At 54.7% G+C, this 25055-nt stretch overlaps 2 protein-coding genes across 2 annotated transcripts in view; both read right to left on the bottom strand.

Moving 5' to 3' along the window:
• The window catches only part of RSU1 (Ras suppressor protein 1), a 140299-nt gene extending 131373 nt beyond the window's left edge, over positions 1–8926 (bottom strand). The window contains exons 1-3 of the mRNA XM_064162299.1: positions 8849–8926; positions 8536–8647; positions 370–420 (exon numbers count right to left, since the gene is read on the bottom strand). Of these exons, the coding sequence (XP_064018369.1) occupies positions 370–420; positions 8536–8644 (160 nt within the window). The 5' untranslated portion in view covers positions 8645–8647; positions 8849–8926. The remainder of the gene's footprint in view (positions 1–369; positions 421–8535; positions 8648–8848) is intronic.
• Positions 8845–25055, bottom strand: part of CUBN (cubilin) — a 176702-nt gene continuing 160491 nt past the window's right edge. The window contains 13 exon segments of the mRNA XM_064162269.1: positions 8845–8997; positions 9101–9273; positions 18143–18259; positions 18561–18797; positions 22162–22198; positions 22201–22253; positions 22256–22328; positions 23394–23525; positions 23528–23570; positions 23690–23838; positions 24467–24556; positions 24558–24610; positions 24613–24672. Of these exon segments, the coding sequence (XP_064018339.1) occupies positions 8845–8997; positions 9101–9273; positions 18143–18259; positions 18561–18797; positions 22162–22198; positions 22201–22253; positions 22256–22328; positions 23394–23525; positions 23528–23570; positions 23690–23838; positions 24467–24556; positions 24558–24610; positions 24613–24672 (1370 nt within the window).

Raw genomic sequence — 25055 nt, 5'->3', positions numbered from 1 at the left:
TCTTGTTACAGATAGCGTCAATGTATTTCCACTTGCTTCAGGCGAATTACTTACCCATCTACCAAAGTGCCAACTGTAGCACCCTGGCTGCAGTTCAACTAGAATCAACAAAACCCTTCAAGGTCCTCACCCAGACATAAAGACTTGAGAGCCATGGTGGGGAATGTCTCTTTGCCCGAGCTGGATGTCCCAGCGTACCGCATGGAAGCTGCACAAGCACACTCGCCTCGGCTGCCAGCTCACACCCTCCAGCTGGGCATCTTTAATCAGGTCCTCTTAACTGTGACATCAGCACCACAAACCAGCAGGCCAGCTTCTGACTGCTGCTCAGCTGCCTGCAACACAGTCCCAGACCACGAGGACACTTACTTGTAAGCTTGTTGTGACTCAGAACCAGCTGCGTGATGTGAGACAAGGTAACTGCAAGGGAAGAGAAAAAGAAGTTAATCAGTGCAGCAACTGAGAGCCTCCCCCTCAGCTGGAAGACAGCAGAGCCACTCTGTCCCAGTAACCCAGATTCCCTGTGGGCACTGAACACGAGCTCAGGACACATCCAGCCACCCTCTGCCCCCTCCCTTCTGCTGATGCATCAAATGGGACCCAAGCAGCACACGGCAGTGACCCCAGCAAGGATCTGGGTCTGCAACCTCTACACAACGGCTCTAGAGGCTGCCCTGCTGCCTCACACCTCACCCCACGGGAGAGGCCTCTAGAGGCTGCCTTGTTGCCCCATGTTTCTCACTCCTCAGAGCCCTCTTCCATCAAACGGCACCAGCAGTAGCTGAGGGGCAGCCTGCAGTGGTTGCTGCCTCAGTAAGTGCAGGCAGCCTGATCTGGCAGCTGGCCCAGCTCCTCCATGGGTGCTGGCCTGCAGCTCGGAGAGCTGTCACTGACGTGGGTGCCTTCTCACCCAGCTTACCATGGACAGACACAGAGCCTGCCCGCAGAATGGAACGGCAGCAGACAGCGGCGAAGTCACCATGGCCCCCTTTGTGCAATGAGACTATGGGGGAAGGAAAGGTTGGGAGGAGGAAGGAATAAAAACAGTGCGCCCACCCTAAACATCTCCTAAGCGATGAGGGTTCCGATTCCTGCCTACACCACTCACAAAGCAGAGCAGAGAGGCAGAGAGAGAAGCCTACACAAGGTCCACAAGTGCTGAAGAGCAGACAGGAGCTGCAGGCTCCCACAGAGAGCTCTCAGACCATAACAGGCCCCAGAGCCATGTCCCAACAACTGATTACCCACGACTACAGATGGCAGCACTGCCCACCAAAGCACCAGAGAAGACGCTGGCAGCAGCACCAAGCTTGACAAGAGAAGGCACAGCCCTCCTCATGCATTTCTCTCTCCAGGCTTAGGTACTGTGACAGCAGTGACAATCAGCCAGAGCCAGCACTCCATGGGGCCCCTGACACCCGCAGCTGCTCAGTAGGGGCACAGCCACAGAAGGGCAGCCCCTGCCACCCATCAATCCTGAGATGAGAGGTGCTCTAGCCTGACATCTCCAGGTACATAAGGAACTTCATCCAGATCAGAACCTAAACCCACCCTGACATCAGCACTGCCAGGCAAAGCCCATCCTTTCCTGATTTTAAGTGGGAGACTGGTCACTCCAGAGCTGTGGGGCTGCCTGACTCATCAGATGTCAGTCTTGCCCCACTGGAGTTCAACAGAAATGAGTTACCCACCCTCTCCCAGCCAGGACTGTCCCTGTGGGGTGGGAGGAGAGGGGCTATCTTCTGCAGCACAATTCCAGTGGCCCAAGAGTGCCCTTTCCCCCCTCATAAGCTCATACAAGAGAGGCAAAATTTGGAATATCCTTCCCAAGCCTAAAATGTTGAAGCAAACCCTGGGTTCTCACAAAGACAGGGAACAGCACACCACATACACCACAGCCTTGCATCAGCTCTGCCCCCTCAGTGTCCCTGCCAACGGCAATGCAGACACATCAGTGCTCTGCAGAGCACCAGGCCTGCCCAACAGCCTGCTCCACCCAGGGCTGCCTCCACGGTTCAGCTGGGGAGCATCTCAAAGAGCTCCTAGCAACGGGACATGCAAATGGCATTACAGCTTTGCTCTTGAAGACCTGGGGACAGGAACACCTCACTGTCCCCTTTGCCCTGCCCCGTAACAGTAGCATGGAAAGTACACGGTTTTGGTTTAACCTGCTCTTCACAGAATCATAGAATCAACCAGGTTGGAAGAGACCTCCAAGCTCAGCCAGCCAACCTACCACCCAGCCCTAGCCAATCAACTAGACCATGGCACTAAGGTGCCCCAGCCACGGCTTGGCTTCAACACCCTCAGAGACAGCAACTCCACCACCTCCCTGGGCAGCCAATCACATCTCTTGACAACAAATTTCCCTCCAAACATCCAGCCTAGACCTCCCCTGGCACAACTTGAGGACTGCATCCGTTTGTTCTGTTGCTGGCTGCCTTGGCAGCAGAGCCCCAACCCCATATGGCTACAGCCTCCCTGCAGGCAGCTGCAGGCAGCAATGAGCTCTGCCCTCAGCCTCCTCTGCTGCAGGCTGCACACCCCCGCTCCCTCAGCCTCTCCTCACAGGGCTGTGCTCCAGGCCCCTCCCCAGCCCTGCTGCCCTTCTCTGGACACCTTCCAGCACCTCAACATCTCTCTTAATTGAGGAGCCCAGAACTGGACACAGCACTCCAGGTGTGTCCTGAGCAGTGCTGAGTACAGAGGCAGAAGAACCTCCCTTGTCCTGCTGCCCACAACTGCTTGCTGAGCCAGCCCCAGGATACCATTGGCTCTGCTGCCCACCTGGGCACACTGTTGGCTCCTCTTCAGCTCCTCTCTCCCAGCACCCCCAGCTCCCTCTCTGCCTGGCTGCTCTCAGCCACTCTGTCACCAGCCTGTAGCTGCTTGGGGTTGTTGTGGCCAAAGTGCAGAACCCTGCACTTGGCCTTGTTCAATCTCATCCCATTGGCCTCTGCCCACCCATCCAGCCTGGCCAGGTCCCTCTGCAGGGCTCTCCTACCTTCCAACAGCTCCACAGCTGCTCCTAGCTTGGTGGCATCTGCAAACTTACTGGTGCTGCACTCAATCCCCTCATCCAGATCATCAATAAAGATATTGAACAGGACTGGGCCCAGTACTGATCCTCGGGGCACACCACCAGTGCCAGCTGCAAACTGAATGTGGCACCATTCACCACCACTCTCTGGGATCTGCCCTCCAGCCAGCTCCTGACCCATATCACATGCTTTGGAAAACAATCATCCATTCTTGGCTTTAGGCACTGGACAAAGTTGCTTGCAACTTTTAAGACTTGTTTTTAAAGCAGAGAGGTTGCACTGAAGTAGGAGAACACAACCCTTAAAGCAGCAGTAAGACTGCAGCTGTCCCCACGCTCCTCTGGCCCTGACCTCTTCACTCGTGTGCTGCACAGAGCTCTGCCAGCCTCAGACTGCCCGGCCAGACAATCTGCTCCTCACCTGGGAGCCCACACTGAACTTCATGGCACCCAAACTAGCAGCCCCCCGTGCCCTCTGACAGACCCAGACTGCCCTGGGCAGCTGCCGAGGAAAGGCCCAGGCTGAACAGAGAGCTGCCAGCAAGGCAGGCCTGGCCCAGCCCACGCTGCCAGCACGGCCTCACCGCTGCTGCCCATGAGCACCGGGCACAGAGCGGGCAGGCTGGAGGCACTGCCAGAGCCTCTGCACTGCGGGCAGCACAGACATGCCCAACTAGACCAGGCTGCCTACTGCCCCTTGAACACCTCCAGACACAGGGCCTCCACTGGGCACTGGCCCAGCGTTCTGCCACCCTCACGATGAACTTCTCCGTAACATCCAACCAGTGTCCCTTGGCCTGTTGCTACAGCCCTTCTAAACAGTCCTTCTTGCAGCCCCCTCCAGGCTGAACAGCCTCAACTCTCCCAGCCTGCACTCACAGCAGAGGTGCTCCAGCTCTCTGATCGACTTTGGGCCCTCCATCCCCCGGACCCTCTCCAGCAGGTCCATGTCCCTCTTGTGCTGAGTACCCCAGTGCTGGACACAGCAGTGCAGGTGAGGTCAGAGCAGAGGGGCAGGATCCCCTCTCTCCATCTCTGGCCATGCCGCTCTGGATGCGGCCCAGGCTGCCCTCGGCCTTCTCTGCTGCCAGTGCCCATTGCTGGCTCCTGTCCAGCTTCTCCCCCACCAGCACACTCAAGTCCTTCTCCTCAGGGCTGCTCTCCCATCTCATCATCCCCCAGCCTGGAGTGACAGCGGGAACTGTCCCAAGCAGGTGGCAGGACCTTGCACTTGGCCTTGTTGAACCCCATGAGGTTCACCTGAACCCCCTTGCTGAACCCCCATGAGGTTAGAATCGGGGGGGGGGGGGGGTGTCAGGAAGATGGGCCCAGACTTTTCTCAGTGGCACCCTAGCAACAGGACAAGGGGTAATGGGCACAAACTGCAACTAAGAAGTTGCATCTAAACATGAGGAGGAACTGCTCTACACGAAGGCTGTCATGAGCACTGGAACAGGCTGCCCAGCGTGAGTTGGAGTCCGAAACTCTGAAGACAGTCAAGACTCTCTTTGACATGCAACCTGCTCAGGTAACCCTGCTCTGATGAGGGAATTGGACTAGATGACCTCCTGAGGTCCTCATGCCACGCCACTGCTAGTCTGTAACTGCCCCCAGAAGAACAACAAGAGGCAGCATTCCAGCATTACCCTCACCAGGAGCCAAGCTTTAGGCACCAGCAGCAATTCAGCTGCACCTAGACAAAAGTTTCTCACTCTTGAAAGGTCCAAATCTGCCCCCAGTCCAGAGACAGGTCTGCAAGTACCTGAAGAAAGGGAGCCCAGACACAAAGTTGGCATTGGGTCACTCCAGGAGGACAGGAACGCGCTCACAGACACTGACCTGTGTCCACAAAGCAGCCCCCCCAAGCACCGAGGTTCAGCTGGCTGCCACCTGGCCTCCTCCTGTACCTAACAGCCAAGGCTTGCCATTCCCTTGTCCGTGCTTCAGGGTCAGCCTCTGCAGAGACACCTGCACCCCTGAGGAACACCTGAAGGGGCCGGCGCTGGCTGCTCCTGCTGTGTTTCTGCACAGCTCAGGCGACTACGACCCCAGCACCAGTTCACCCCAGCGCCAACCTCCTGCAGGACCCGGAGGGCACTGCGCAGACGCAGCTCCCTAGCAACCTCCCTATGGTGCCACCGGGAGAGCTTCGAGATACCAAGACACATCTCGTCGGGGCCAGCAGAGCTGAGGTGCCTCTTTCACATCACAGTCATCAGCATGAGGAGATGTTAGCTCTGTTTCCAGAGGGCACCAAACACTCCCACAGAAATCAAAGGCCAGGATGCTGGCAGCTGCGAGAGCAGGAGTGAATCACCAATGCTTATTATGGCCTCAGCCCCACCAGTGCTCCGCAGCAGAGCACACTGAAGAGTATCCGAGCTCCTCCCTTCTACCCACCAAGGCCTTCATCTGCTGCTGCCGCACTGCAAGTCAGTATTATGTGGTATTCTTGGATGACACAACTTGACTTCTCTTTGTGAAAAGGAAGAAGCCTCCACAACAGGAAGGCTGCAGAGACCTTGCTGACCCCAGATAAGACACTGCCTGTCCCACCAGAGGAAGCCAGGGCAGGCTGAGCACTACAGCACCCTTTAGCACGGCCCCCAGGCAGCCTGCCCCTCCACCTGCTATGCCTGGTCTGTTTCTAGAGTGGGCAATTCTAACTTTTTGATCAGTAATTCTAGGCATGGTAACTAGCAGCAAAGGTTGCACTTCATGTGAAGTGTGAGGACTTCAGGATGGGACAACCGGAGCAAGTGCATCCTGTGTCCTTCCCTGACAATAGCAGCAGCAGATGGGCAAAGTAATTCCTTAACTCACAACTTCCCCACACTGATCACTTACACAAACAGGAGCTCAGAGGCAACAGTCCCTGTTCCAAGGACTCCAGAACTGCTGAAGGTTGTTTGAAGTCCTTCCCACCAGGTGCAGCACACTCTACTTGCTGAAACCCAACTTGCTCAGCCTGCAGCACCTCACCAAGGCCTCCCTACCAATGCCTGTCCATCCTGCGTGCTTGGCAAGCAAACTTCATCTATCTCCCCTTCTCAACAACTAGAGAGGCCAACAAAGCTGAACCCCTCCACAGGGCAAGGCATCTGAAACCAGCTAGGCAGTCTGGATGCACACCTAGAGCAGAGACAGCTCACACTTTTATTTCAATGTAAGAACCTTCCACCTTTAAAGCTGTTTCACATGGGCTGTGTATTGCCAGGAAGAGCTGAAGCACATCTAGATCAAACGACATTTTTTAGTCTCTAAATCTCCTCCTATAGAGCACGAATCTGGGGAAGTTTCCACATAGCATGTTCCCAAAAGCCTCCAAAACTCCTACCCTCTGAAGCTGTGCAGCACAAATTCTACTCTGTATTTTAAGGCACTAGGAAAAAAAAAACAGCCAGTACCCCAATCTGAGGAGTACTCCAGAACCAGACCTTCCACTTCTACTGGCACTGCTGGGCCCCTGGGCAAGCAGTGGCTCAGGGCCTGCTGAGCTTTGCTTTGGCAAACCTGACCACACCACAAACGGGTGAGAATTCCACCCTCCCCTCACTAACACAGGTGCAGCAAGAGATGTAGATGGAGCCAAGGCACTGAAAAAGCAAGGAGGTCTACATTAGCTGAACAGAAGATACCACTTCCCCTCCCAAACCTCCGCCTGAAATTGAAGAAGGCTCAAATCTCCACCTTACATCAAGTCCACAGTGGACATCAAGTCTTGCACCAAGACTTCCCTGGCACAGCGTGACAAGTCTGCACTTCATGTAGAGAGCTCCCTGACAAACAAGCCTCAGATGTTTAATGAGATCCAAGAACGGCTTGGGTTGGAAGAGAACTTTAAGATCACCTAGTTCAAACCTCCCTGCCACAGGCAGAGACAGGAGGGACAGTATAAGGGATACCTCCTACCAGACCAGGTTGCTCAAGGCCCCAGCCAACCTGGCTTTCAACACTGTCAGCCTTGAAGCCACCAGAACTTCTCTGGGCAGCTTGTTGCAGTGCCTGATCACCCTCATAGGGAAGAATTTCCTCCTCATGTCTCATCTAAATCCAGCTTCTTCCAGTTTAAAGCCATTGCCCCTCCTCCTGTCGCTACAAGCCCTCATATAAAGTCCCTTCCCAGCTTTCTTGTAGCCCCTTCAGGTCCTGGAATGCTGTTCTAAGGTCTCCCTGGAGCCTTCTCTTCTCCAGGTTGCCTCAAACTCTCTCAGCCTGCCTTCTTAAGAGGACAGAGCCAGCAACTGGTGTCTAAGGCAAAGCCCACAGGCCAAAGCCAAACAGTCTTTGTACAAGGGTTTAACTTCAGCTTTACTGGTGCTAGTTTATCTGAAAGGGATTAGTTCTGAGAACCAGTCCGTAGTTAATGCCAGCTCCTTTGTCTCTGTTCCCTCCAGCAGAAATACGCCAAGGTTTTTATTTAGCAACAAGTTAGGGACATGAAAGTGTCCTGAAATCCCACACTCAGCTCAGAATCAGGCACAAAATCAACACAGGGTGAAACTGAAGCACAGAACCTAGTTGTGTAAACTGTCCTCAAGTGTCATCCCCCACTGATGTGACCAGTGATGCTTCAGCCTGTCCCAGCTCTGCAGACAGAGGCGAGTTGGTGGTCAGCCACACATCCTCAACCCTAGACTCTTCCATCAGCAAGCAGAGCTGTGCACACCCCACTCCTGCCTGCTCTCCAGTTTACAAACACAGTGAAGAGCTACACCAGGACATGGTTCCAAGTTTCCACTGGCTGGCTGTTCCAGGGTTTGCCTTTCTCTCCTTGTATCATGCACTTAGGACAATCTCAGCCTGTGGCACACTGCAGCCAGCCACAACTTGCACTGCGTGCCAGCTGTACCCTAGCTCCACGTGCAGCCCCCGGCGAAAGCAAAGTTACCCTCTGCACCTATGTGCTCTGCAGAGCTGTGTGACTGCTGCAGTAAGCTACAGCAAATGTGACGTCCCAGGGACAGCCTTGGCACAACGCTGGCAACACGGCTCGTACCCAAAGCAGGCCTGCTGCTGTCTCTGTCACACAGCACCAGCTCCCTCTCCTTGAGATACCAGCCGCGCGGGGGCTCCAGGCCCGCGTCACCCAGTCCCTCTTTCAAAACCAGCTGGAGATTGCTGCTTGCCCGGGCGGTTGCTTCGGTAGCAAGGCAGGGAATTCCCATGACTTGGTGCCAGACAGCATCGGTAAGTGTCTGGAACCGGGGCAACAGCGCCGGGGCACGGCCTCGCTCCCCAGGCCAGCCCCTTCAGCGCAGCGAAGCAGCGGCTCGCAACACACAGCCACGGCTCGCTAGGACGCAGCCAGGAGCTGGGAGCTGATCGTGTCCCCTGGACGCGAACCTCCCTCGGGCTTCCAACACCCAACGCTCCGAGCCACGCCCGGCCCAGCAGAGCCGCAAGTCCCCACCGGCGCCGCGCAGAACGGCCCAGCCCCAGCGCCGTCCCGGGACAAATAAGGAAGTTTCCGCACTCTCGCCGCCGGTACTTACAGAGGCCGGGCACGTCCAGCATGTTGGAGATGCCGCGGTCGCACATGTCCACCTCGGGCTGGTTCTTCTCCCTGCTCTCCTCCACGATCTTCTTCAGTGACTTGGACATGTTCTGGGCGGGGCAGAGAGGACACCGTGAGACGGGGCGCAGGGAGCAGCGCGGGGCCGACGGCGGCGAGCACGGACCCGCTCCACACCGCCCGGACTCCTGCCTTGCCTTTCCTCGCTGAGCTCCGGCCCCTCCGCCCCGCCCCGAACCGTGACGGCGCAGCCGGCGGTGGGGCGGGCACGCCGCTGCGGCACCGGGACTCACCGCAGGATGGCGCGGCGGCGCTCGACCGGCAGATGGGTCGGGTCCGGCGGTCGGTCCGGCCGTCGGTCGCTCCGGATGCCCTCGTTCCCAGTCACTTGCCAACAGGCAGGCTCCAGCCCCGTGGGCGGGCCCCCGGCGGCCTGCGCGCGCTAGCCAAGCCCCGCCCCGCACGCAAGCGCGCGCCGGCCCCTCCAGGGCAGCGCTGGCGAGGCCCGCCGGGCCAATCAGCGCGCCTCTAGGAGCAGCCCCGACGGCCATTGGCTGGCGCGCCCGAGGGAGAGTGGCTGGCCAATGAGCGTCGGCGCGCGCGGGTTGCAGGCCGCGAGTGGCTGCTGCGTTGGCGCCGCGGCGGGCTCGGCGCATGCGCAGAGGGTCGGCGCAGCTGCCCGGGGCCGCGGGCGGGCAGGGCTCTGCCGCGCCGCTCGCTGTGTTTGGGGCGCCTGTGGTGGTCAGCTGCTGCCCTCAGTCTGGGTGCAGGCCCTGAGTGCTTCTGGGGCATGTTGTCAGTGGGGTGTTGCGAGTAAGAAGCTGCCACTTACTGTCACACTGGGGGTGTGGAGCTGAGAGCGCTGCTGATTCCTTAAGCAATGGAATTAGCGAGGCTGGAGAAGACCTCCCCAGGATCATCAAGTCCAATTATCGAACACAATTCACAGGGCCCATCCTACCCATGTCCCATTGGGGTTAGGACGTGTACAATTTAGGGCCAGGCACAGCTGCTGAGAACCCACGTTTTGGCATCGCCTCCCTATGCACTGCAGGACGTTACTAGAAGGCTACAAGCGTCACCCCCAGGCAGCCCAGGTGACGGCTGGGAGGGTGCCTGAGCTGCCCTATGTGGGGAGATCAAATCATACGTGGTCTGCACAGCCATCTGCTGTCCCTGCTGCACAAGTGTTTCATTTCCGTTGAACGCGTTGCTCTTGCTCCCTGTTGTGGACCTGTTGTTGTTTTTCACCATCATCCTGCTCTCCTTACCCTTCTGTTGTGCACACAGCTCCTCTACAAACCCACATCTTCTTTGTGGTCTGCTTTGGCTTCTTGCCTCATCTGAGTTGAATGCACTGGTCAGTGCCTTAGTCATGTCTGCACTGGGTTTCACAAACAGGTCTTGCTCTCAAGCCTGCCTTTTAAAGCTCAGCTCCTTGTGAAGCACTGAATACCAGCGGGATGAGGCATGGCAAAGTACTTGTCCCACACTGTCCCAGGGCCAGCTCTTGAAAAGTGATTTTTCAGGTTGTTCCATCGTCACTCATGCTCGTGGAGACTCCTTTTCTTCTCCCCTACCACCTCCTCCCAGCACACCCAGTTCTTCTGTAGCCCCTTTGAGCCCAAATGGGCAAAGGAGCCCTTGGAGTTGGTAACATTTAGAGATCTCTTCTCTTCAAGCTCAAGATCAGTGCATCCCAGCAAGCAGAAAATGGAGAAAGGGAGCCAGGAGACCCGCAGCGTTAAGGAGCTGCTGAGCAAACTTAAGTGGAAGAAGAGAGTCTAGGGCAGTTGTCAGAGGATGCAGGGAGGTCAGTGCAGACTGGGTTAGGGATCAGTTACACACATTGAACATTCACAAGCCCATGGGCCCTTATGGGATGCACCCAAGGGTGCTGAGAGAACTGCTTGAGGTTATTGCTCTGCCACTCTCCATCATCTTTGCCAAACTGGTAGCAGGACAGGAGAGGTGCCTGAGGGCTGGAGCAGAGCCAATGGCACTGCAGGCTTCAAAAAGGGCAAGGAAGAGGTTCCAGTCAGCCTCACCTCAACCCTGGAGGCTCTTGCTGGAAGACATCTCAGGGCACTTGGAAGAGAAGAGGTTATCAGGAGCAGTCAGCATGGATTTACCAAGGGGAAGTCCTGCTTGGCTAACCTGGTAGCATTCTGTGATCGCACAGACTGAATGGGTAGGTGCAGGGGAGAGCAGTGGATGGAGTCCTACCTTGGCCTTAGCAAGGCCCTCTGACACCCATCTCCATGGCAGTTTAGTGAGCAAGCTGAGGAAGTGTGGGATGGAAGAGCAGGCAGTGAGGTGGGTTAGGAACTGGTTGTGAGGGTAGAGTTCAGAGGGTGGTGATCAATGGTGGCCAGGTCCAGCTGGAGAGCTGTGACCAGCTGGTGTCCCCCAGGGATCAGTGCTGGGCCAGTCCTGTTCAACATCTTCATCAGTGACATTGCTGAGGGCACAGACAGACAGAGTCTGCTCAGCAAGTTTGCTGCTGACACCAAGCTGGGAGGCTTGGCCTGAGACCAGCTGCAGGCTTTGTGGCCTCCCAGAGAGCCCTGGGCACAGAGCTGGGCACAGAGGAACCAGATGAGGTCCCAACAAGGACAAGTGCAGAGTCCTGCACCCTGGGGTAGCAATAACCAAACTGCAGCAGTCCAGGCTGGGAGGTGACTGCTGGAGAGCAGCCCCAAGGAGAGGGACCTGGGAGTGCTGGGGGAGAACATCCATGGCACAGCAATGTGCCCTGGGGGCCAAGAGGGCAAATGGGATCTGGGGTGTGTTAGGAGGAGTGTGTCCAGCAGACCAAAGGAGGTTCTCCTCCCCCTCTACCTCTGCCCTGCTGAGACCTCATCTTGAGCACTCGCCTTCAGTTTTGGGCTCACCCAGTTGAAGCAGGGACAGGGATCTGCTGGAGGGTCCAGTGGAGGGCTATGAGGATGATGAGGGGACTGGAGCACTGCCTGATGAGGAGAGGCTGAGGGACCTGGGGCTGTTTAGTCTGGAAAGAAGAAGACTGAGAGGGGATTCAATCAATGTTTATATCTATCTGAGGGCTGGGGGTTGGGGGGGCCAGGCTCTGCTCATTGCTCCCTGGGACAGAACAAGGAGCAATGGGTGTAAGCACCCATTGTGTGTAAGCAGCACAGGAGGTTCCAGCTCAACACAAGGGGCAACTTCTTGACTGGAAGGGTCCCAGAGCCCTCGCACAGGCTGCCCAGAGAGGTTGTGGAGTCTCCTCTGGAGCCTTTCCAGGCCTGTCTGGATGTGTTCCTCTGTGATCTGTGCCAGATTGTGTGGTCCTGCTGTGGCATGGGGTTGGACTCGATGATCTCCTTGGGTCCCTCCCAACCCCTGGCATCCTGTGAGCCCGGGATCCTATGAACTAGGAAGGCTAAGGCCTCGTTGGAACTCAACCTTGCAAAGGAGGTCAAGGATAATAAAAAGGACTTCTTCAAATACACTGCAGGGAAAACTAACACCAGAGGCAATACAGTGCTGAGCGAGGTGGTGCCTGGTGACAGAGGGCACAGAGAAGGCACAGTTACTGAATGCCTTCTTCATCTCCATCTGCACTGCTGGAGACTGTCCTCGGGAGCCCCCAACCCCTGAGGCACCAGAGGACAGCATGACAAAGGAGCCTTCCCTGGTTGAGGAGGACTGGGTTAAGGAGCAACTGAGTAACCTGAACGTCCGTAAGTCCATGGGTCCTGATGGGATGCACCCGTGGGTGCTGAGGGAGCTGGCACAGGGCATTGCCAGAGCACTCTCCACCATCTCCAGTAAGTCATGGAGCACAGGAGAGCTGCCTGGGGGCTGCAGGAGGGCAAACATCACTGCAGTCTGCAAAAAGGGTGAGCAGGAGGACCCAGGCAGCTCTGAACTGGTCAGCATCAGCTCCATCCACAGAAAGGGAATGGAGCAGCTTATCCTTGGCACTGTCCTTAGGCATATCAAGGACAAGAGGGTCATTAGGAGCAGCCAACATAGCTTTGCCAAGGGGCAGTCACGTTTGACCAACCTGATAGCCCTTGATGAGGACATCAGCAGGTGGACAGATGAGGGCAGAGCAGTGGCTGTGGTCTCAGTAAAGCATTTGGCACTGCCTGCCACAGCACCCTCCTGGCTAAGCTGAGGCAGTGTGGTCTGGGTGACCAGGGAGTGAGGTGGATGGGGACTGGCTGAAGGGAAGAAGCCCAGAGAGTTGTGGGTCCATGGGATGGAGTCCAGCTGGAGGCTGTGTCTAATGGAGTCCCTCAGGGTCAGTACTGGGACCAGCTCTGTTCAATATATTCACATATGACCTGGACAAGGGCACAGAGGGCACTGCCAGCAGGTTTGCTGATGGCCACCAGGCTGAGGTAAAGTGGCAGCCACACTAGAAGGCCTGTGCTGCCCACTCAGGCAGACTTGGACAGGCTGGAGGGTGGGGCAGGGAGGAAATTGAATGAAATTCAACAAGGGCAAGGGGGAGAGTCTGGCACCTGGAAAGAACTGGAGTACTCATATGGAGTACTGTGTCCCAGTTCTGGGCCTCTCAGTTCAAGAGGACTATCAAGAACTGCTTGAGAGAGTCACCAGCACAGAGCACACAAAGCTGCTGCACGGCAGTGAAGATCTTCCTATCAAGGAGAGCCTGAGGAGCTGGAGCTTGGAGCTTGGAGAGGAGGAGCCTGAGGGCCTGCCCTCAGTCATGGTTATTAAGATGTGCAGGTGAGTGCCAGGAGGGCTGGAGCCAGCTCTGCTAGGGTAGATGCCCAGGGACAGGCAAAGGGGCACTGGTGGATAGCTGAGGCTGAGGAAGTTCCATGGAAACAGAAGGAGGAATTTTTCCCTGTTAAGGTGACAGAGCCCTGGAACAGGCTGCCCAAGGAGGCTGTGGAGTCTCCCTCCCTGGACATATTCAAGAACTGCCTGGATGTGTGATCTGGTATAGCAGATCCTGCTCAGGCACGGGGTTGGCCTGGATGAGCTTTCGAGGTCCTTCCAGCCTGTGACACTCTGTGATTCCGTGGCATGTCCCCCAGCTCCCTCTGTACCAAGCCGGTGCCCTGGGAACTGGCTGGGGGAGCCTTGCACAGGTGAGCAGGAGCTGAGCCCACAGCGCAGCCTTGTCTGACACAGGGTCTTGCTGAGCTCTCCAGCTGCTGACTACTTTGAGAGGAGCAGCTCTGAACCCCCTGCTGTCGGTCTGATCGGTTCTGCACTTGCCACTTGGCCCTGATGTGTAGGGAGATGAAGTCTTTGGAGATGCTGCCCTCAGGACAGCAGGCCTGGCCAGGATGCCCTGTGGTGGGCAGAGTGGGAAATATTGCACTGGTTCCCCACAGCCTGCCTCTGGCCAGGCAGTGAGCACTGGCCTGCCTTCCACTGAGCCCCTCTGATGCTGCCTTGCTCTGATTGTCCTACATAGCTCTTCTAACCGAGAGAAATTATGGGTTCCATTACTTATTCTATTTTCATCCCATCTTTCCCCCTCCAAGAGCTCTCATAACAGCATCAATGCAGGGTCAGTGTTCTATTGAAACAAGGTAAACAGCAAGATGCCCCTGCAGGGACCCTGGGTACTGCTGGGCCACTGCTGCTGACACTGTCCCATCAGCATCAGCCCTGTGTGATAGCTGCCACACAAAGGTTATTTTGCTGATCTTTGCCTTATGAAAGCAAACTTCTGGAATGTGCTCCCTGGTTTTTGCTGTCAGTTAATAAATACTGAAAACCTTTCACTTGCCAGCAATCTGCGCTTGTTGTTCTTATGAGCAGCAGTCAAGGCTCTGAATTTTTGTTACATTTATTTTAAGCAGCACTGCAGAACAGTTCTGTGGTTGTGGTTTGGCAGCCGAGGGAAAACAGTGACAGTAAATAGGTGAATTCAGGTGCCCTAGACACTTGTGGGGTGCGGCTGTGGAAGCAGACTCCTTCACCAAGCAGAACCAGCACTGGGTTTCAGTCAAAATTGCTTTGTAAGTGTAAGTAAAGCCAGATAAGGTTTCAGTGACCAGCACCACCTGGCATTTCCAGCTGTGTATCTTCCAGCAGCCCCAGCCCCCAGCACCACTGTGCTTGTCCCAACCTCTACTTTGCTGTTTTATGCAGCAGTGGCAGGCAGAGTTCTGTCACCTGCACCAGACCTCCAGTGCTTGCTCCTCAGGCCCCAGGAGTGCTCACACAAAGCTGTCTCAGCAAATAGATCTTTTTGTCACAACAGCTGCATGCAGAGATTTCCACCCAAAGCTGGAGCCATTCAGGCTCCTGGAGGTGACCATGCAGGTTCCTCCTCTGTGCTGTGTCACTGACTGCCCTGTGTGTTAACCTGCCAGACAGTAACAAGCACAGACAAAGCAGAGGTGTTCATGGCAGCTTTGTGAGCTGAAGGCTTAAATCCTCACTGCACCGGGTTTTGTACCCTGCAAAAACCCCACACAGCAGCTTGGCAAGAGCAGTTCTCGAAGCCTCTGGTTACCTGCTCCTGTTTGCTTTGGCTGTGCACTCATTCTGAAGCAAAGTGTTTTGGAGGGCTCCTTACCTTCCAGGGCAGACCCATGGCTTTAGCACCAGCTTCCTTCTCCAAGGACCTCCACTTCAACCCTTTTGCAGTGCTATATCTGTTGAGGTTCCTCACACAGAGTGCTGGAGGACAGCAGTGGGTTACTCTGCTCCTGTTTTGATTAGGTTTGGTTGTTTTTTTTTTTTCAAGTGGGTTTAGACCTTGACTATTTTTGGCAAAGAGAGCTGTGGGCCAGATCAATTGAACTTTGTACACAGCTTCATCAAACAGGCTTCATGAGCATGAATTCTCTGCTGGGCTTGCGTTTTCCCCTAGAGAACCTCGTTTGTAACTAAAATGGGTGCAGAGTTGTGGAGCATTCGTCAGGGTTAAAAGATGCCCCAGGTGTTAGTTATTGTCAGAGTTTTAGAACACAAAGCCTTACAAAGCTTCCCTCCCACTGACTCTGCTCTTCAAGGCTTTCCTTCAGGAAAAGCTCAACCATTCCCATAAAAATTAGTTTGGCTTTGCCACAGAAGGTCATGCCAAAGAGCAGAATTTTCCCACCTGTCTGTGAGGTGGAAGTGGCCTCTGCTGCTAGAGAAACCAGTCCCTTCTATGGGACAGCTTCCAGCACACTCAGCAGCTGCAGCCACAGGTCCCCTCCAGAGCTCAGGGCCAAGGGCTGTGCACACCACAGGTCACCAGGCACAGCTACAGACTGCATCAGGACAGCCTCAGCAGGGCAGGGATGGGAGCAGCCTTGGCAGCTCAGCTCTCTGCCCAGCACCTGTGGCAGGTCCCAGTCTCACAGAGCCACTAGCGACCTTCCCTGCCTACAGCCACGTACAGGGTCTTGTTCCTCAGTTTGTGCACTGCCATTCTCCTAAGCAGGCTGGGGCTTGCCATGAACACTCTCAGTCCTCTCTTGTAACAAGAGAAATGCAGTGCCTGCAGTGGCAGATGGTGCCTAGAACAGACACCATCCCTGTCCCTGTGGTGCTAGCTGAGCTGTGCTCCAGACAGGTGAGATGCAGAAAAGGACAGCATTCCTTCCAAGGTGATTCTCACCCAAAATCTGATGTGTCCATCACCAGCCACTCAGTAGCCTGATCTGCAGGGGATTCTCTGCACTGCACCAACCACACCAAATCCAGAGGACTTTGCAGGAAGGGCAAGACCACAGCAAGGCCCCATGAAGCTGTCCACAAGGAAGAACTCAAGTCCTCCTCAGCACCCTGACCATGCTTGGTTTTCCTTGCAGTGTCCTACACAGTCAGAGCTCACTCTGTGGCTTCATCTCCAGGCAGCTCAGATGTTTACTGCTTGCTATCGCCTTTCTGAGACTTGTACTTTATGGGCAAAGTTTGCCTCACCCCTTCAGTGCAAACATGAAACCACTCTGGTGCGCTCTGGGCTGCTGATCTGAGAAGGTTCCTTTGGGCTGTGTGGTCTCTTATGGCTTCCCTTGTCACAGGAACTCTGCTCTGCGCAGTACTCTCCACTCAGCTGGACACAGCTGTCTCCTAGTTTGACCCAAGGTATTTTTCCTTTTCCCACAGTAAAGCTCATCCAGTCCAGTGTCCCTCTGCACTCAGCAGGGACACCCTCCACTAGAGCAGCTTGCCCACAGCCCTGTCCAGCCTCACCTGGAGTAGCTCCAGCCATGGGGCCTCAACCACCTCCCTGGGCAACCTGTTGCAGGGTTCCAGCAGCCTCCTGCTGCAGAACTTGTTCCTCACAGCCAATCGCCATCTGCTCTGCTCTGCTTTGCAGCCATTGCCCTCGGCCTGTCCCTTTGGCAAACAGTCTCTCTGCAGCCTGTTGCAGGCCCCTGTCCAGGCACTGGCCAGGTTGCTCTTAGGTCTGCCTGGAGCCTTCTCTGTTCCAGGCTGCTCACCTCCAGCTCCCTCCAGCTGTCCCCATGGCATGAGTGTGCTCCACACCCCCCAATCATCTTTGTGGCCTTCCTCTGGACTCTCTCCATCAGGTGCATGTCCGGGCTTCTTGTGTTGAGAACCCCCGAGGCTGGATGCAGTACTGCAGGTGAGGTCTGAGCAGTGCAGGGGGTGAGGATCACCCCTCTCTCCATCCTCTGGCCACACTGCTTTGGATGCAAGCCTAGGCTTGCCCTTGGCCTTTCACATTTCATTTTCTACATTCTGTTTTAAACAGGATGGCTCTCAGCTGCCATGGAGGTTAGCATGACTGTGGAATGGTTGCTGTGCCGCATCCACTGGCAAAACTTCCAAGAGTTCCTACCTTTCGTTGGAGCTGCCATTAACTCTTTAAAGCAATTTCATACTTAATTACTGTAACAGCTGCATTCAGGACAGGGGCCACTGATTAGCAATTGCTGGCTTTATTCTAATTTGACTAAAAAAATTAGCTAACCTTTCCAAGGCTGTTGGGACAAAATTAACACCAAAGAACTAAAGACAACTTTGTACCTCAACTCCTCTTAGCAACTTTCTGTTGAGCAGTTTGTCCTCAAGTATTAGCATGGCTAATTGACTTTTGGTAGCACTAATGAAATCGTGAGAGATTCATAGGTTCATAGCATAGAAGGGACCTTAAAGACCGCCTTGTTCCAAGTCCACCGCTCACTAGCCCAGGCTGCTCAAAGTCTCATCCAGCCTGTCCTTCAACACCTCCGAGGAAGGGGCATCCACAGCTTCCCTGGGCACCCTGTGCCAGTATCTCCCCATCCTCACTGTCAAGAATTTCTTTCTCATCTCCAGTCTCAATCTTCCCACTCCAGCTCATCCTATCACTACAAGAAACCTGTAAAAGTCCCTTCAGTAGCTTTTTTGCAGCCCCCTTCCAGGTTCTGGAGCATTCTGTAGAGGAACACAAGCCCATCTTTGCAAGCCTATCAAGAACTCGCTGCCTTGGTGGGTAGGTGATGGTTTATTTCAATCCAGTGGAAGATGCCAGTTCTGGGCAGAGCTCTGCACTCCAAAGCTGCCACCCCTTGCAGTCCTTTTCACAAAGCTGTACTTCAGCTGCAATTATCACGACCAAGCCTCAGCTTACTTACTGATCTAAGTCTCTCTTAGTGCAGCCAAAGGACTGCCACGGTTTTCCTCACCACGCAGGTGTTCAGCTGGTCCAGCTAACCGGAATCCCGACGGCAGGGTCACGTACTCGGCATTGGAAATTTGACAGGACTGGTGAGCCGTGGCAGTGAAGGCGAGCGATGTTTCGTGTCTAGAAGGGAAGGCAGGAGAGATGCAAACATCCAGACCCTTCGGCAAAGCCAGGCAGGACTTCAGGCTGAGGCAGGAGCTGGGGCAGAGGCGGGAAGGGAGCTCGGCTCTGCAGCAGGCAGCACACACTGCGCTCGGAGCTCGCTGCCTGCCGCTAGATGGCGCTGGCAGCCTGCGCGGCAGGCTCCGCAGCGCCCGCAGCCTTCTGCCTGCTCCGCCGCTCGGCTCGGGGCTCTTGGCGCCGCGACAGGGCAGAGCGGCGGGCACGCAGGGCTGGCAGCCGGCAGCCCACACGTACCGTGCCACAGAACGGCCCCGCTGCCGGCGAGCTGGCGTCGGGCCCGTCGTAGAGAATCAGGTAGTTGCTGCTGCAGTCCCCTGGGTCATCGATGCTGATGAAATCAAAGGAGACTGTCGGGACTCGTCCCCGGGGCACGGTGATGTCCCACTGGCAGTCGGTGTGGTTGCGGTAAGTGGCCGGGTACCCGGGGCTGGCGAAGGAGCCGCTCGGCATGCCGTACAGCCTATCCTCCGCAGCTGCAACAACACGGCGCCTCAAGCTGGGTAGCCACCGGCAGCGCGTGGCTGGGAAAGCGCCCAGGGGTCATCGGGGCCAACCAACTGACCCTGACTCTCAAAAGTTCCACCCTGAAACGTTGTCCCCAAGCAACACAGCTGAACTTCCCACCCAGGTTGGCGCCTCCATCACCTCCCCCGGGCAGCCTGTGCCAGGGCCTGACCACTCTGGGCTGCAATCAAATGTTTCCTAATGTCCAGTCCTAGCCCTGCACTGCTGCGGCATGAGGCCAATTCCACTCTTGTTCTGTCACTAGGACCTGTGAGCAAGGCCCAGCAGCAGCCTCTCCACAAGGTCCCGACAGGGTAGCTGCAGGACAGCAATGAGCTTCTGCACTTAGCCTCCTCTGTTCATCACACTAAACCATCCTATCTTCTCACAAGATTTACCTCCATCCAGAGCCCTTCACAGCTTCCTTGCCCTCCTCTGCACTGGCTTCAGCACCTCCCACATCTCCCTTGTACTGCGTGCCAAAACTGAACACAGCACTCAAGATGGCCTCACGAGAGCAGAGTCCAAAGGGGACCATTCACCCTCTCTGCCTGCTGGACACAGCATTTCTGATGCAAGCCAGGACACCACTGAGGGCTTAGTTTCACCAGATACTATGTGATGTAGGAACTTTGTATAGTATTAGTAATAGCACTGAAAAACAGAGAGCCCATAGAAGCTGGAACAGTGAGCATGGATGGTGCTCCTACAAGAGACCAAACTGAGGCTCCAGCTTCAGCAGTTCAGAATAATACACAAAGGGCACTGGAAATAGGCAATGGGGCATTGGAATATACAGAAGGCATTGGAATATACAGGGGGCATTGGAATATACACTGGGCACTGGAATACACAACGGGGCATTGGAATATCACTGGGGTATTAAAGATCAAATCCCTCAAAACTCCTCAGGTCAGTTCAGTTCCCAAGTGGAGACAAATTCTCTCTTTGCTGTTCTGTGGAGTGAAAGCAGCCGAGTTGCTTGTGATGGACAAGCAGACAGTGGGTCAGAGTCCATGCCATTTAACCTAAAAATTCCACATCCCCACGCAGTGGGCAGAAGCCGAGATGCCCTGGGGAGAAATGTAAAGAGACAGGGTAAGAGTGAGACATTGCAGCTCACGCCCCAGGATACTATTGCAGTCTCCAAGAGATTCCATCTCACAGCTCCTGGAGATGACATCTTTGTATTGATAGTCTCCTGTCAATATTCTCAAGAGTTGCCTGGTAGCCCTCAGATGTCCGAGCTGCAGAGGGAGCTCCACAGTTTAACTGCTGCTGCAGATGGTTTGTTTTGAGCCTCCCACCACCTGGGCTTAGCCTGGTGGCCTTAGTTCTGTTGTGGAAAAGCCAACGGAAGTTGATCATTATTATCATCCAGTAGTCTCCAATTTAGTAGCCCTCAGTGGTTAAAAAGTCTCAGCCCTGCCTCACCCAGAGGTGCCTTTTCTGCTGAACCCTTGGCTCTGGATGGTTCTTTGTAAGAGGAGTGAAACCAGAGCTGGGGCACATGGCTCAGTATGATCCACACAGTGACCATCTGGTTGGACTCCTCCTTCCCCAGCTCCCAGCACTCTGCTGGCCTACTTGACTAAGCAGTGAGCTTCTGTTGTCATTAAACTACTTTACCTCCAAGATTTTGCTAGAAGTCAACTCACAGCCCACATTTTGTAACTCACAGGATCACAGCAGCATGCAGGCTGGCAAAGCCCCTCAGGATCACCAAGCCCAACCTAGGAACCCTGCTCTACAAGATCCACCTTAAACCATAGCCCCAAAGCACCACATCCAAATCACCATTAAAACACATCCAGGCTGTGTGACTCCAGCACCTCCCTGGGTCCGCTCATTCCAGTCCCTGACCACTCCATGAACAACTTTTCCCTAATGTCCAATCTAACTCTCCTCAGCCTCAGCTTGAGGCCATTCCCCCTTGTTCTGTCCTCCAACTACCTGTGAGCAGATGCCCAGCAGCAGCCTCTTCACAATGTATCTTCAGGTAGCTGTAGGCAGCAATGAAGTCTCCCCTCAGCCTCTTCTGTTTCACACTAACCATCCCCAGCTCCCTCAGTTGCTCCTCATAAGATTTAGTCTCTTGGCCCTTCCCCAGCTTTGTTGCCCTCCTCTAGACCTGCTCCAGCACCTCCACATCTCTCCTGTATTGAGGTGCCCAAAACTGAACACAGCACTTGAGGTGTGGCCTCACCAAAGCAGAGTCGAAGGGGACAATCCCCTCCCTGCTCCTGCTGGATACAGCGTCTTTAATACAAGCCAGGATGCCACTGGCCTTCTTGGCCACCTGGGCACACTGCTGGCTCACAGTCAGCTCCTGTCTGTTACCACCCCCAGGTGCCTTTCTGCAAGTAGCTCTCCAGCTTCACTGCTCCAAGCTTGTAGCATTGCTTGGAGTCATTGTGACCCAAGTGCAGGACCTGGCATTTGGCCTCATTGAAACTCACCCCATTAAGGTTGGCCCATTGATCTATGCCTATCCAAGTCTCTCTGAAGAGCCTCTACCTACATTCAAGTCAACACTGACAACTTGCTGCCATGCCTGCATCAAGGTCATCAATAAAGGACAATCTCCTTATATCCATGCTTTCCTCAACACTTTCTTGCACTGAATTTTACCAGACCACTAAACCCTGTGAAGTTATTCTGCAGTGCTTTTCAGCTGGCCATGAGCTTCCCTTCCTCCAGCAACTTAGTGTCATGAGCAAACTCTTGCCCAGGTATTGCCAGAAGTGGCTACGATACAGCCACCACACAGCATTACAGCCAAACTGTTTCCCTGGGCGAATTTCAGTCCTCTTCAGGCTTAGCTGTGCCTAGACCCTAGGCCATGTCATGGTCGGACTGCTAACGCCAGCACCGCCACCACTCAGTGGATTCCGCCGTAGAGGTTCCTGATTTTTAATGACCTCTCTCTCAGTGAAAGAGGCAGATCTTCATCCCAAGTGGACCACAACCCCTGAGGCTGCTAGAAGCCACTTGTTCAGAGAGAGTGGACTTCCATCACATACGAGTGGCTTCACCCCCACTGGCTTCAAGGAAAAAACCCTCTTAGTGACTGTGTGGGGTGTTCAAGAACTGTGTGAGCATGGCATTCAGGACAGGGCTCAGTGGCCATGAATGCTCTTTGGCTGATGGTTGAACTCAATGACCTTAGAGACCTTTTCAGCTTGAACCAGTTCTGTGACTCTATGACTGCAGGTGCCTTGGGAAGCTCTTAAGTGGTGCTGCGGCAGGGGCCCGAGGTGAGCAGGCTGAATTGCAGCCTTTTCCCTGTGTGCAGCATAGCTGGGGGGAGTCACTTTGCATCTGCAGCCTTACCACTGGGTGATGAAGTCCAGGTGATTTCATATCCATTCCCGACGCCCCTGCAAAGTCGCTCCTGAAGCGAAGGTAGAGCACATGGAGCTGGGGAAGATGGGGCTGGGCACAGCCCTTCCGCAGAACCTGCCGAGCAGCGGGGACTGTGCCATCGCTCCGTTTCTCACCTTCGGGGGCACAAGAACCACCATCAGCATGACCATCTCCGTGCCACTTGCACACCAGCACAGCTCCAGAGGCACACACCAGTACTTTGCACGCATACCTTCTCATCACTTTATACTGCTACTATTATTATGGTCCCCCCCAACCCCTAATATCTCTTGATTTCCCTGCTATATAGTCTCACACAGAGGGAGAGGGAGACCATGAACCAGTCTGGCTGAGCTTGCTCACTGATGGCATGGAGCAAGAAGCATCAGTAGCGGTAGCTAAGTTTTATGGTGAGGCACATCTGCTGGCTGGAAAAATTCCTTCGCTAGTAGCTCTAAGAGGCTTTTGTAATTCAGGCCCCACATTCTGCCTTCTAAGAAATGTTTTTGTTCCAGAGCAGCCCTTCACCCTACGGACCAGTCTGCCCTGATCACATTAAGAAGGAGAGCATGTTGCACAGCTCAGATTTAAATCTGATTTTTTTCTGCTGCTCAGATCCATTTCTTGAGACAGTAAAGAGGATATGAGGGGAGAACTAAACAATGACTCTGCCCATGGGGATCTGATTTTTGTCCTTCTGGACAGTCAGTAGGGAAACCTTGCACAGCTGTGAAAGGATGGAGTGAGGACTGTGGAGGAGGATGTGCTTTTCATTCACACAATGTACCTTTGTGAGTGATTTTTTTTTTAATAAAGAAAAAAGTTTTTTTAGGAAAAAACCTTTTAAAGAAAATATCAAGCAGATGGAACAGTCTACTGCTGGAACAGAAGCACTCAGATTTCTGTTCCTGCCCAGAGGCTGATACCAGAGGACAACTGTGCGGCTTGCTCTGCTGTCTGGGTGACACCAACAGAGGTAAAGATGAGGCAGCTGATAGGACACTACTCATTGGCTGAGTCTGGGCTGGCTCTGGGGTGTGTTTAAGCACTCACTGCAGCACCTGAGCACCTCTCACCATACACTGTAGCAATGAATCAGTCCCTGCTGTCAGCTGAGCTCAGAGTCCTGGCTCACCCATACCCTCTGAACTGGACAGGTTTGGGCACAAGCCCACAAGATGTGTTTGCTTGCTTGATACCTCCAGGAAGTCCCGTGAACACTGGGTGCAGTCCTCCAAGCTGAAAGCATGGAAGAAGAGGGAGATGGTGTGGTTGAGGGGAGCCCGCAGGATGATGGCACAGTCCATGTTACTGGGGTGAGGGCCAGTGCCAGCCAGGGCATCTTCAGGTAACCAAAGGGCTGGGCGTACTCTCTGCTGCAGCCTGGAACAGAAAGCAGACGCGTGTCAGCATCGTGGATCTCTTTGCATTGTCCCTGTGTGGCAGGACCAAAGGGAAGAGGGATGGTAGATCTGTAGCCAGTTTCCGAGCTCACCTGCGGCCTGATAGGTTGAACCTGACTCCGTTGTTAGCCAGGTACTCCTCTGATCTGAAGGTCACCACAGCAGTGCGGCCAGCAGAATAAAACTCGGGGACTGGAGAGGCTTCAGAGCCACAGAACCTGTGGGCTGGCCCTCGGCTGCGCTGCAATCCAACACAAGCAGGTCACTCCATGGCACCCTTTGGGGTGCTGCTTGCCACGCCCAGCTCAATCAGTCTCTCAGCGCTTCCCATACCAGTTCCAGCAGTCACTCTTAGAGCGCCCATGGAGGTCACAACACCTCCTGCTCTACACATCTGAGAACCAGCTGAATGTGACAGGAGACTGTCACGGCAAACTAAGAACTGTGACAGGAGCTTTAGAAACAATGGCCACACAGACAAGTTCATATTTCTGAGAGCTGCTCACAACACTCTTCTCGGCATGGATATTAATTCGTGTTGCAGTTCTTGGGTGGGAGGCAGGACACTGAGTGGAACAAAAGCTTGCTATTGGGCACTGTTTTCTGGGTGCTAAGTTTGGCAGCTCCCTTGTCTGGTGCAGCTATGCAAGTTGTGGCTCTCAGCAGCTGTGATCCTGTGTGTGTGTGGTGTGCCCCCGGGAGGGCTGTTGCCACACTTAGCACGTAGGAACATGGTGTGTAACATGCTGGATGTGCACCCTCTGGCACAATCTCCAACTAATCTATCAAGTGGTGGTTTGTCCTCTCTTTACCACGTGTCAAGAGAGCTAAGCATGCATGGGTAATGCTATCAGCAGCAAATGTCTTACTGTTGGTGAATCCCAGAGTTCCAGGTAGTTTTGAGAGCAGTCCTGGCTGGAATGGAGGTGGAATGCTTCACCACCACCCTGACCTGCTGTTGTGAGGCGCATCGATGACCCATGTGCAGAGAGTAAATGGTGGATACTCATTTGGGAATTGGGAGATGTTGCAGTCAGGGGTGTAGAAGTTGCATTGTATATTCCTCCACAGGCTCCTGTGGAAAAGCAGTAACAGAGGCATCAGAGTGGAGAACCTTTCCCACTGAGGCAAGCTACCCTGGGCAATATCCTGTGTTTGCATGGAGGGCTCTACAGGGAACCCATACTCGGATAAACACACGCTAAGGTTGTGTCCCTGCATGGCCAGAAACAGAGTGTTCCCTGTGCCATCAGCAGCTTTGTTCACAGCCTCTGAGCATCATGCTCTGCACTACCAGACTGGCAGCCAGGGCCACAGCTCTGGACTTCAGCAGTGCTGCTTCCAGCTTGCCTAGAGGGGCAGTGCTGGGGGCTGCCTGTCCCTGCTTGGCCCTTGAATGAGTGCTGATGAGTGAGGGTTGGGTCTCTTCTCCCAGGCACCCAGGGACAGAACAAGAGG

The sequence above is a fragment of the Pogoniulus pusillus genome, chromosome 23, assembly GCF_015220805.1.
Source record: "Pogoniulus pusillus isolate bPogPus1 chromosome 23, bPogPus1.pri, whole genome shotgun sequence".
In the NCBI taxonomy this organism is placed as follows: domain Eukaryota; kingdom Metazoa; phylum Chordata; class Aves; order Piciformes; family Lybiidae; genus Pogoniulus; species Pogoniulus pusillus.
This window is presented reverse-complemented; position numbering and strand designations above follow the sequence as displayed.